Source organism: Nelumbo nucifera, chromosome 3 (genome assembly GCF_055504915.1).
Source record: "Nelumbo nucifera cultivar China Antique chromosome 3, China Antique-T2T, whole genome shotgun sequence".
NCBI classification, from domain to species: domain Eukaryota; kingdom Viridiplantae; phylum Streptophyta; class Magnoliopsida; order Proteales; family Nelumbonaceae; genus Nelumbo; species Nelumbo nucifera.
Genome location: NC_142651.1, coordinates 42,426,001 through 42,439,396, shown reverse-complemented (window position 1 = coordinate 42,439,396; position 13,396 = coordinate 42,426,001). Strand labels below are relative to the sequence as shown.

Here is a 13,396-nt window from a genome sequence, read left to right as displayed (position 1 = left end):
AAGAGTGGGTACCATCAAATTCGTATCTAAGGGAATGATGAGTGAAAAACCACATTCAAGACTAAGGAAGGTCTTTATCGGCTGGTTATGCCATTTGGGTTGTCTAATGCTCCTAGTACCTTTATGAGGTTCATGAGCCAAGTTCTAAGGCCTTTTATGGGAAGTTCGTGGTAGTTTATTTTGATGACATATTCATCCACAACAAAGATCATGACAGCCACTTAGAACACTTAAGAGCAGTCTTGCAAGTCTTGAGACAAAATCAACTATATATAAATTTGAAGAAATGTAATTTTATGACGGATCAATTGGTGTTTTTGGGGTATGTTGTTTCAGCCAAAGGGATTGAAGTGGATGAAGAAATGATTCAAGCTATTTGAGAGTGGACAACATCCAAAACCTTAAATGAAATTCGTAGCTTCCATGGGCTAGCAACATTTTATCGTCGGTTTATAAAGAATTTCAGCATTATAGTGGCACCCATTATTGAGTGGTTAAAAGGAGGTGAGTTTACTTGGACTCCCGCGGCTGAGAAAAGCTTCCAAGAGCTAAAGATGAGGATGACCAAGGCTCTAGTACCGGCTTTACTTGATTCTAACAAGCTCTTTGAAGTTGAATGTGATGCATCCTGTTGTTGCCAAATATGAGGCCGAGGGAAACAAGGGAATTCCGCTGGTGTCGTAGGCCGATGGGTCCGACCTGTAAACAGGAGAAGAGTACACATCAGAGGCCCTGGTGTTATCCCAGGGGCAAAGACTCCAATGATCAAGTTAGGCAAGTGCTAAAGAGGGGTTGGACCAGGCTGGAGACGAGGGCTTAGAGCTTAGTCCTTAATAGCTAAGGATAATTCTCTTGGGATTCTAAATGCAAGAGAGTAAGTATCTTTACCTTGAGATGAGCACCCCGTTTTATAGCTGGCCTTGCTTTGGAGTGGTTGGAGGTAGTTGGTGATGTGCGACCAGGATTTAATCTAGCCGATGCCATGTGGCACGATCCGAGGCCTGCCAAGTATACCTTCATCAGCCAAGAAGGCCGTCCAGTTGCTTACTTTAGTGAGAAACTCAATTATACTAGTTGGTATTCCACTTATGATGTTGAGTTTTACCTTATCCAATGGGAGTTTGTGTTGTATTCAAACCATGAAGCATTGACACATCTTAACTCTCAGTAGAAGATAAAGGGAAAACATGCTAAATGGGCTGATTTTCTACAAGAATATCATTTTGTTTTGAAGCATAAGGTTGGACAGCAAAACCGGTTACCCGATGCTCTTAGTAGGAGAGTTCACTTGGTGACCACAATTTTACTAATGTTGTGGGATTCAGCTCCATCAAAGATCAATACCAAGATGACCCTTATTTTGGCCCTATTTGTAGAAGCTAAGCAACAAGTGACAAGGATATTCGAGCCATGTTTGTGTGGAATGATGGTTATTTATTCATGGGCAATAGGTTATGCATTCCATCAAGGTCTTTGAGGGCATTACTCATTGCTGATTTGCATTGCAAGGGACACTTTGGTTGCAAGAAGACACTTGAAATGGTTTCCAAAAGATACTTTTGGCCAAGGCTACAGAAGGATGTGTTTTACTATGTTGATAGGTGTCACAAGTGCCAAACATCTAAGGGGCAACATCAAAATACGGGTTTGTATCTTCCCTTACCCATACCAGAAGCATTATGGACTGATATTACTATGGATTTTGTGTTAGGGTTGCCAAGAATAGCTAGGGATAATGACTATATTTTTGTTGTGGTTGATCGTTTCTCTAAAATGGCCCATTTTATTGGTTGCCAAAAGACTTTTGATGCTTCTCATGTAGCTAACTTGTTTTTTAAAGTTGTTCGGTTGCATGGATTGCCAAGATCTAGCACATCAGATCATGATACAAGATTTCTTAGCCACTTTTGAAGAACTTAGGTGTAGATTCGAGCCGAGCTGAGCCGAATATCTAGCTATTCGAGCTCGGCTCAGTCATAAACTATCAGGCTCGAGCTTAATTTAAACTAGAGACTTGAGCTTGAGCTTGAGCTCGACTTGAGTCAAAAGCTCGGAAGTTTGAGCTTGGCTTGGCTGCCTCTGATTTTGGTCTCCCTCAGCTACTAAAGTGCTGAGCCAAGGTCTCCCTAGCATTTGAGGTGCCAAGCCGAGGTCTTCTCTAGTTGTCGAGGTGCCAAGATGAGCTCCCTTAGCTGCTGAAGTGTCGAGCCGAGACCTCTCTTAGTTGCCGAGGTGCCGAGCCGAGGCCTCTCTTAGTTGCCGAGGTGCCGAGTCAAGGTCTCCCTCAGTTGCCGAGGTGTCGAGTCGAAGTCTCCCTCAATAGCCGAGGTGCCAAGCCAAGGTCTCCCTCAATTGCCGAGGTGCCGAGCCGAGGTGACACCCTTTGTACATATAGACTTGATTAGGCTCGTGAGCCTGACAAGCCGAGCTTTATTAAACTTGAGCTTGGCTCAATTAACAAACAAACCTATATTATTGGGCTTGAGTTTGGCTTGAAGCTCAGTTTAGACCGAGCCTAGCTGAGCTTTTCATGAGATGAGCTTGAACAGCTTGTGAACAGCTCGGATCGTAGCCACACCCCTAGGAGAACTTTATGGAAGCATATGGGTACTACCCTACAATATAGTAGTACATTTCACCCACAAACAGATGGACAAATTGTAGTCGTTAATTGAAGCTTGGGCAACTTGTTGAGGAGCTTACTTGGAGATTACTTAAAGCAATAGGATCTTATCCTACCACAAGTTGAGTTTTCCTTCAATGATTCAGTTAGTAGATCTAAAGGGAAGACTCCTTTTGAGGTTGTGTATGGTTGGTCGCCTAAAGGTGGTGTTGATCTAGCTCCAATAATAGGGTTTTGGCGAGTGAGTGATGATGTCGAGGCCTTAGCTGAATCCATTCAAGAGATTCAAGAGAATGCGCGACAGAAGCTGAAAGAAAGCAACCAAAGGTAAAAAGAAGCTAAGGATAAGCATCGTCGGATGAAAGTTCCATGAGGGTGATCTAGTCATGGTTTGTTTGTAGCCTGAGAGGTCCTGTTGGAACTTACCATAAGTTGAAGCAGAAAAAGATTGGGCCATGTAAAGTGTTGAGACGGTTTGGTGACAATGCATATGAAATTGAGCTACAAGCTGATTTGTCCATTTCACCCATTTTTAATGTAGCAAACCTCTTTACCATGGGGATCTAGAACCAGTGACCAAGGTTGAGCAAAAACCATAGTTGTCAAGGCGTCGCCTAGGCGACTAGGCGCTCTTGGTTGGGCGCCTCACCCAAACGCCTTGACTTTTAGCAACTAGGCGCCCGCCTAGGCGACTAAGCACCCGCCTAGGCGACAAAAATGACAAGGCAGGTGCCTTTTATAATATCATTTATATTGCTATATCTTATTAATGTATGTGTTAATACATTTTATTATATGCTATATATATCAATTATACTTTGTTTTAATGTCTTACTATTGAAATTTAAAAGATCAAAGGGTTTTGAGAAGAGAAAAAGAAAGAAAGAAAGAGGAAAGAAAGAATAGAATAATAAAGTTATTTTTTCTATTCTCTCTCTCTCTCTAATTAAATAAAACAGAAATTCCATCCTTGTTTTTTTTTTTCTATTTTACTTTCCATCTTGAATATTTATCATATAAAGTTGATAACCATCTTTAGCTGCTAATTAATATGAATTTTCTCTATTAAATACTTATTATAGTAGTATTATTTTTGAAAATAATGAAATTAATATATGTAAAAGATTTTTATCTTTTAGATGTGATGATTTTCCATATTTTTAGAGGAAATTTAATGTTCTTAATAAAGAGAATTGCTATTTTTTCAATTAACATACATGCTGAATGGTATATAAAACTAGGAAACTAGCCAAAAGTCAGATTTTTATATTATAAAATTTTTATTGCCTAGGCGATGCCTAGACACCCGCCTAGGTGACTAGGCGCCCTAGTGTCGCCTAGAATCGCCTAGACGCCTTGAAAACTTTGGCAAGAACAAGCACAAAGGGCCAGCAATTCTAATGAGTTTGGACAAGTGGAAAGGTAAACCAACAATTGAGAACTCTTGGATTAGTGAAGAAGAGTTTATGAAGCTAGATGGAGACATGTGCAAGGCTGCTTAAATTGCTGCTCGCATGGGATCGAGCCCTTTTTAACCTAGCGGGAATGATGAGGCCAAAAAGAGAAAAAAAAAAGAGGAAAAAGGCCAATGTATTCTGTTTTGCATGTTTTTGTAGTAGGGCCCCAAATTGTTGTTTTTGGGTAGCTTTGTTGACAGTTTGGGTCCAGGGGTATTTTCGTCATTTTATAATTCAGATTCTTGTCAGGACCAATTGGGTGCACATCTGTTGCATTTTGGTCTCTTGGGTCTTTTTTGCAACAAAAGTTATCTTTTGGGGGGTTCATTGAAGTTAGTTTTGTTCTCAAGGAGTTGCTTGTGAGAGGGAAACATTCTAGGGGCTTATATGTAGATATTTTAATTTGCTTTTCCAGCAAGCCATTGGGTTTGATAAAAGAGGAGGAGGTTGTTTCTATAGGGGCCCTTTTTAGTTCTTTCTCCCTTGTTTGAGTTGTAGCTCAGCCCCAGATAGGGTTTTCAAGTATTGGGAGCTTGGGTTTTGAGGAGTCGACCCATTTTGGCACCTTCCAATCCCTCTATCACTGTGTATCCGTGTGGGAGGCCAGCTTGCTGCCATTGTTACAGTAGCGGAACTGTTCCAAGAGGAGTTTTACTTCAGGTTCAGGTCTGAAATCCCTAAAAATCCAACATGTTTTGTTGTTTTCAGCTTGGTATTTCTTGTGCTTATTGTCATATACTTGAAGTGCTGCATGCAATTTGTTTTTCTATCCACATCAGAAAAAGAGGAAGACATACCAGTCATATGTGCAATAGCTCTTGAGTCATCAATCCATGGGTTATCAGTGGAGAGGCAAGCATGTGCAGTACCTGACTTAGCATATGCATTGGAAGGATTACTAGAACCAGAGGATGTCCTATTCTTTTCCAAATACAACAAGAGGCCTTTCAATTTATCCATTAGATCAGAAGACTCCTGAGAGGAAGTCATAGGAATAGGTGGCTGAACATCATTACCAACTACAACCAAGTGTGCATTGCCCCTTCTTTCCTATCTTAAACTTTTCAGGCTTTAGGTGAGGATGAAGCTTCCAATATTTGTCCTTAGTATGTCTGGAGTTCTTGCCATATTCACAAATTACATCACCAGGCCTCTCAATGATTATAGATTTACTATTGCTTTGTTTGGGTTTAGAAGGCATGAAAGAAAAATGTTCAACCATGGGAGATGTCATTATGGCTTCTCTCCTGCTCTCCTCACCCTGGACTAGGGAGTAGGCAGCAACAAGAGAAACAATGTCTACACTCAGGATATGTTGTCGAGAAAAGTCAAATTCAAAGCTTAACCTCACCAAGAAATAAAAAATCCTGTTCTTTTCAACATATTTCCTGTATTGCTCCCCATCTTCTGGATCTTTCCACTCTAAGGCCTCCAAATGATCCATTTCTTCCCACGGGGACTATAAGGAGAAGTACATAGCTACGGTCCTGTCCCCTTGATGCAAACTACAGGTCTCCCTATACAGCAACATGAGAAACAATGTTTGCACTCAGGATATGTTGTCGAGTAAAGTCAAATTCAAAGTTTAACCCCACCAAGAAATCAAAAACCATGTTCTTCTCAACATATTTCCTGTACTACTCCCTATCTTCTAGATCTTTCCACTCTAAGGCTTCTAAATGATCCATTTCTTCCCACAATGACTACAAGGAGAAATACATAGCTATGGTCCTCTCCAATTGATGCAAACTACAGGCCTCCCTACGGAGCTAATAAATCCTAGTAGTGTTTTTGTCTTGAGAATAGGTAGTCTTAACCCTATCCCAAATATTCTTATGCAGTGGATAAGAACATGTAGTCACAGGCTATATGTGGCTGCATGGAGCAAGCCAGTCACGACATTGCCATTAGATTGTCTTGCTCCCATTTAGAAAACTTCGGGTCTTCTGATTTAGGCTTGATTTCTTTTCCAGTGATAAAGCCCAGCTTACCTCTTCCTCCAATGGTGAGCTTAGCAGACTGGGATCATTCTAGGAAGTTGGTTTCATCAAGTTTCACAGTGGTTATCATGCCATTGGAGGTATCCATGTTTCCTGGAAGCACTTGGGGAACCAAGTGAACATCCTTATAAGCTTCCATTTTTTAATTGGGAATAATTTTAAGAGTCGCAAAGATTTTTAATGCACCATCGGCACACAACAAGGCCAAGGGAAGAGCCAACACGACTAAGAAGCAAAAACAGCCCCAATAATAGATTGGGGGACAAATATTGAAACAAAAAAGCCCTGAAAAATTTCTAGGGTTCATAAAATTACAGGATCACATCTCGTCTTCCTAGAAATATAAAAAGAGCCAAATAAAATTGGCTTGAAGGAGAAACACTCCATTAAAGGTGCTGAAACGGCTTCAAACTCAAATCTGAATTTTCTGTGGATTTCCTTTTGGAAAAATCATAACAAACCACAGAAGTTTCACATGGAGGTCAAACCTATACCAAAAATCCCTAAATTCAGTGTGATTTGAACCATACTAGTTTCAAGGATGGTTTCCACCACTTGTATGGACTGCTGACGTTAGCAAGCTGCCTCTAGGGTAACGAACACCAGCAGAAGCCTACCCTGAATCCATATGTACTCTGATACCAAGTTGTTTAAGGTGAAGCCAAAATAAGAAGGAAAGAAGAAGAGAGTTATGAAAGTGTGTCTCGGGTTATTGTTCACACTGGAGACAAAGCCTTTATAATTTTGCTGAAAGTGAAAGATTGCCCTTACTTGGGTGCCCAAATACAAAGAGGAAATAAAAACCCAAAAAAGCACTTTCATCATATTTCATATTCTCTACAAATTTAAATGGAAATAGAAGCATGATCAGGAGATGACCGAAAAGGTAAAATGTGACTCTTGCTCAAACAGCATGAAATGCAATATTTATTAATGCTAATAAATGAGGTAACTTGAGAATGCAAACATCCAAAATGAAACAAGAACTCTAATATATCAACATAAGGGTGACTAAGCTGTCTATGCCATGTACGTCAAACATTATTACTATTAATGATTTCTAAATTGGGGTAATAGTAACCAAACAAAATATACTTGGTTAAAGAACTGGCAGCATGCTCAGTTTTGTTAGTTCTTTAGAATCTTTTCCATTTTAATTTAAATCCTGAAATTTTGTCTTTATTAATAATACAAATATCAGATAAGGTGTTTTTGGATATGTTAATAGCTTGTATGCTTAGTAATGTTTTTCTTTTGGTTGGTAACTGTCAAAACTTTATTGAAAACATGAACAATATGTACAGGTAGGTACAACGAAGATGTATAGCCTGTGTAACAATCTACACCCAAATGGAGTTATACAATGGATTCCCTAGGAATCTCCCCCCATTACAATTGAGATCTGCTAACCCCTTGCCTACCTAAAGCATCAGCCATGATGTTTGCACTTCTAGGCACCCATTGAAATGTAATCATCATTACTGTTGCCGGCTTACTTATTTCCTTCAACATATACCTGTATGTCAATGTTCCTTGTGTATGTTTTCTTATCCAGTCCACCACTACTCTGGAATCTCCCTCTACTATTATGTTCCTGTTTTGGAGTCTTTTCCTCAATTTTAACTCATGTAAGACTGCCATCAGATCTGCTCTTGTTGAGTCCCTAAACCCAATTGGCCCCGAATACAAAGCCATCACAGACCCATCTGCATGTCTGAAAACACCCCCAATACCTGAATTCCCAGGGTTATCAAGTATGCAACTACCAAAATTCATCTTGATTCAAGGAGACTCAGATGGTTGCCAAGGAATCCTTAATCTATCTATTGTGGAGGATGAACCACTACCACCTGCTAGTTCCTGCATCCTGCTATATCATCATATGAAACATCAGTGAAGTATCTCTGTGTTCTTATCCAATGGGCCTCCCTTATCGTAACAGTTTCCGTTTTGACTTCTGCACTCCATACAGAGTTCTTTATCCTCAAAAATACTCTTGTTCCTTTCTTCCCAAGTTGTCCACAAAATAGCTGTTCTTGTACATCTCCATGGAACCTTGCCCTTTTTCTTTGGTAGACAGAAGAATGAATTGCTGAACAAGCTTTTCAAATCAGCTGAGAGGAACCACATACAGGCAAACAAAGAGAAGAAAAATATCCCAAATAGCAGAGACAAAAGGAGAGGAGATTAGTAAGTGTCAAGGGTCTCCCAGTTTTCTCTACACAGAAAGCACATATTAGGAGATTCACCAGTTTGGTCCTTTCTTTTGCTAGTTGTCACGTGATGATCTTTTCCAGAATCACTTCCTAGCAGAAAGCCTTAATTTTGAAGGGTATAGGGCCACATGAAACAGCTTAACAGGGAAACCATGACTTAAAGCAGGATTGACAACAAAGCACTGAAAAAAGATGCAAACAAGAAAACCCTAAAAGCACAAAGCAGTCCAAACTCTGTGGTCTCTTCTTGACCTATCCAAAAGAAGACCATCCAAGGGTTGAATAAAGGTTCTAATATTTAAATACGTATGTTTAGTAATATTTAAATATGTAGAGGCTCTCATCTTTATGGGAGAGCTGAGCTCTGTTGTGTATTACTTTGCTACTCCCACTACCTTCTGCCTTCTCTGTAAACTAATGAGTTAAATGATGTGTTTTTTTTTTTTTTTCCTAATCCTGACTTTGGGTACTCGTTTTATCATGCATCAAAGAATACTTTTTTTTTCCTGAGTCTGAAATGTGGTTTACTGCGTTTTTTGGTTAATCAAGCATCAGATTGCTTACTTAACTATCTTTTTTCATAGTCTGTTGCCCAGAATGTTAACGTAGACCACCATCCAGGTGGTGGCCATTGGTTTGCTGCTGGTCTTTCCCCTCAGGTGAATTTGCTTTTCCTCTGTGGTCTTCAATAATATCTTTGAGATTGAGCATGTATTCAAAATAATTTCTGTTGCCATTTTCTTATATCAGGATTTTCCTTCCCATGTCTTCAATATTATCTTTGTTTCAGCTGTAGCATTTAATCATTATATTATCCTTTTGTGCAATAATTTTAGATTGATTTGGTTTACAGGTTACTAGTACGAACAGAGGTCCTCTACAGAGCAGCCAACATTTTCAGGTGACCTCATACTCTCATGCCAGTAGTTATGGCAGCTTAGGAAGCCATGGTAGCTATAATGACAATGCTGGATTTGGAAGCAGCTATGGAAGTTATGGTGATAATCGTAGTATGTATGCATATTATTCACCTGTTGGTCCATCTAGTATGAGCATCCATGCACAAGGTGGAGTGCCAATCCTTGGAGCTAGTCCTGATACTAGGCGAAGAACTTCTCAAATCTCTCATGGGAATGGTCTTGGTGTCAGTTCATCTGCAGGAAATTTTGTGCCAATGTCCCTTGGTGCTAGTCCTTCACAGTTCACTCCTCCAAGCTCCCACATTCAGGTTTCTGCTGGTTCTCCAAAGTATAGTCCAAGTTCTCCAGTGAGAAGCAGTGGTTTTCATGGTTCACCATTGAGCAAAATGACGGCAGTGTCCCAGTTTAATAGAAGAAGAAGTTGGGGATATCCTGGAAGTTCACAGTCTCAGGAGAGTGCATCATCTCCACACTCTCAAGGGTATCACACTGATGGTGCTAACTACAGTCACACTGACAGGAACTCTAGAGGACATGGTAATTCTCCTCAGTGTGTGCAGTCAAGTTTTAATCCACCAAATTGGAGACAACAAAGGGGATGCAATGGGGTCAACTCAGGAAATTCCTCAACCATTCAGAATGTTCAAGGATCTCTTTTGCAGAGCTCTAATATACCGTTCCAACCAGCCAAAGAAGCTGCTTTTGACAAGTCAGAAAACAATATGTCACTTCCTGATCCTGGTGATTGGGATCCCAATTATAGGTAAATATCAAAAGGCTTTTATCTTGTAACTTTAAGTTGGTATCTTCCATCTCCAGCTCAGCTTATAAATGATACTGAGGTTTCGATAATCTGTGTTAAAAAATGAAACAGAAAAGGAGATCATTGTATACTTAATTGATCATACTTCATTGGTTTAGACATGCACAATTTTATCTATTCTGGAAAGAACCTATTTTAAATGGTTTCTAGAAGGATACAATGTAAAGTATGAGGCTTGTTCACAGTATAAAATTGCAGTATAGCTAATGAGAGGGAGAACCAGTTTTAGTTCATGATATTTGTCAAAACAGATCAGAACATTAACTAAGGTTGTGCTTGGTACCATTTCCACTTCTACTTGCAACGTTTTGTGTTGGTCAATACAATTTTTTTGAGAAATTGTCTTGTCACATCATATCAGATAACCACTTCCACAAAAAAAAATATAGGCATTGGCATTTATAGTAGAAACACCAAATTTGACTTTTCCTGAAGAAGTAGCAATGGTACCTAATGTTGTATTGATAACTCAAAGCATTTGTGGTAGAAAAAAATATATTCTCGTAAAGTTTGTATTGACCAACCTAAAATGTTGCAAGTGCAGTGGCAATGATACCAGACACAGTTCTGGACACATAAATTGAACTACCCTTCCGTAAGTAAAATTAGAGTAGATGGACAGAACTGCTTTGTCAACTACAACAATACATTCTAGCTACTTTTAAAACATTATTCACATGTTTCTGAGTTCCCTCAAGCAGAAGCATATATTATCATACAACTTCAGCTTGTTACAAATGTAGTCCTATATATTATATGTACGTTATAGCAACAAAGCACTTGTCTAGGAAACTAGACTCCTCCCTAGGCAATAAGGTGCCCTCCTAGGTGAAAAAAATCTAGGTGAGCAGGGGTTTGGGTAGTGTAAGGAAGAGAAAACATTAGGTAAATGATTAGGAAAAGGAAACCAAATATATCATATTACAAGAAACAAAGTTGGCAGAATTTGATAGGAGATGGATTCTAAGTCTGTCGAAAGGTTTGGTTGAGCTATGGCACCTTCATGGGGGGGGGGGCTTTAGTAGGAATAGTGACCATGTGGAAGAGTTAAGTATAGAAAATCTGGAAAAATTGGTAGGGATATTTTTTATCTTAGTAAAGTTCAGAAAAGGAGAGGATGGGTATGAATGGGTATTGAAAAATGCTTATGGCCTTGGGTACAAAGGAAGATATGAAATGTGGGAAGAATCTATGATATTAGAAGGTTGTGGGAAAGGACCTTGGCGCCTGGGAAGAGATTTTAATGTTATGAGGTACACAGAAGAGACAAACAACCCTAGGCAACAAATAATCACTAGTATGGAGAAATTTAATCAACCCATTAATTAATGTGAACCAAAGGAGCCCCTTTACTTCAAGCTAACAAACCTCCAAAGTAATCCCATCTACTCCAAGATTGATAGATTCTTGTTTTTCTTAGATCAGAAGGAACATTGGGGAGGACTGGATTTTAGGTTTAAGAATATGATTTACATCTGACCATTGACCTATCACTTTTAGATTGAAGAGTGGGTGGTGGAGGCTCGACTCCTATAAGGTTTAAGAATATGTGGCCTTGTCACCCGAGTTTTATCCAATAAGGAATGGTGGGAAGAGTGCCAAGCCACAATTAAATGGAAAGGAATGAGGCTTCATAAGAAGTTATGAATGCTGAAAAGAAAAAAACAAGGAATCAAATTTGGTACATTATGGAGATTAGAAGAGAGGAAGGAAGAGTTCAAATTGAGAAGTTGAACAAGGAAACTCAAGGAGAGTATGTGGAAGAGGATAGAGAGTTGAGGAGGGGGTTGAATAGGTAGTTGAAAGATATTTTATATAAAAAAGAGATTTGTTGGAATAAAAAGTCAAGATACAGACAGATTAAGGAAAGTGATGCTAGCACAATTTTTTCATGTAGTGGCTAGCGGAAGGTGTAAGAACTTTGCATCCAATTTAGAGTTAGGAGTTATAACTAATTGACAGGAGGATATAACTAAGGCTTTTGTGGATCACTTTATATCTATTATTGGAGGCCTTTGAAAAAGAGGCTCATGGTGGAACTGTGGAAGTATTGGATTGGCCAAGCCTAAGTGGGAATTGAAGGAAATGTTAGAATGGAAGTTTGAGATAGAGGAATTAAAGGAAGTTGTTTTCTCTATGGATAGATTAAAGGTTCTGTGGCTAGATGGTTTTACAATGGCCTTCTATCAAGACAACTAGTATATCTTGAAGTTGGATCTAATGGATGTCTTTAGTGAATTCTTTGATAGGGGAATAATAAATTCAGGAGTAAATGACACTTTTTTGGACCAGATCCTCCAAAAACCTAAGATCTCTTAAAATTTTAGAACCATTATCTTGGTGGCTAGCTTATATAAGATCATTGCTAAGGTCTTGTTTTTGAGATTTAGAAAGGTACTTCCATCTACCACATTGAATCAAGGAGCCTTTTCGCAATATAGACAAATCACTGATCAAATCCTTGTAGCAAATGAATGTGTGGAAGAGATGAGAAGAACAAGAAAAAAGGAATGATTTGTAAGCTAGATTTAGAGAAAGCCTATGATCTAGTGGATTGGTCATTTCTACTGGAAGTACCAAGTAGATGTGGTTTTGGGTATAGATGGTGTAAGTGGATCTTGGGATGTATTCTAACATGTGATTACTTGGTCCTAGTGAATGGAATACTTGAGATTTTTTCCCAGCTTGTAGAGGGCTTAGACAAGGTGACCCCCTATCATAGTTTTCAAAGCATCTAGGCCATTTTGGGCGACACTGGGGTGCCTAGTTTCCTAGTTGCCTAGGCGGGCGCCTAAGCGGTAAAAGTTTTGTAATATAAAAAACTGACTTTTGACTAGTTTCCTAGCTTTATATACCATTCAGCATGTATATTAATTGAAAAAATAGAAATTCTCTTTATTAAAAGCATTAAATTTCCTCTAAAAATGTGGCAAATCATCACATCTAAAAGATAGAAATCTTTTACATGTATTAATTTCATTATTTTCAAAAATAATACCACTATAATAAGTATTTAATAGAGCAAATTCATACTAATTAGCAGCTAAAGAAGGTTATTAATTTTATATGATAAATATTCAAGATGGAAAGTAAAATAGAAAATGGAACAAGGATGGAGTTTCTGTTTTATTTAATTAGAGAGAGAATAGAAAAAAAGGAATTTTATTATTCTATTCTTTCTTTCCTCTTTCTTTTCCTTCTTTCCTTCTTTCTTTCTTTTTCTCTCCTCAAAACCCTTTGGTCTTTTAAATTTCAATAGTAAAGCATTAAAACAAAGTATATATATAGCATATAGTAAAATGTATTAACACATACATTAATAAGATACATCAAGATATATGATATTATAAAAGGTGC

At 38.6% G+C, this 13,396-nt stretch overlaps 1 protein-coding gene across 5 annotated transcripts in view; it reads left to right on the top strand.

Annotated features, from left to right (window-relative positions):
* LOC104603926 (dual specificity protein kinase YAK1 homolog) overlaps positions 1-13,396 on the top strand; it is a 51,183-nt gene that overhangs the window by 29,053 nt on the left and 8,734 nt on the right. For all 5 annotated transcript variants that reach the window (XM_088900240.1, XM_088900237.1, XM_088900236.1 and 2 more), the window contains 2 exons: positions 8,881-8,955; positions 9,150-9,979. In XM_088900240.1, the coding sequence (XP_088756366.1) occupies positions 8,881-8,955; positions 9,150-9,979 (905 nt within the window). The remainder of the gene's footprint in view (positions 1-8,880; positions 8,956-9,149; positions 9,980-13,396) is intronic.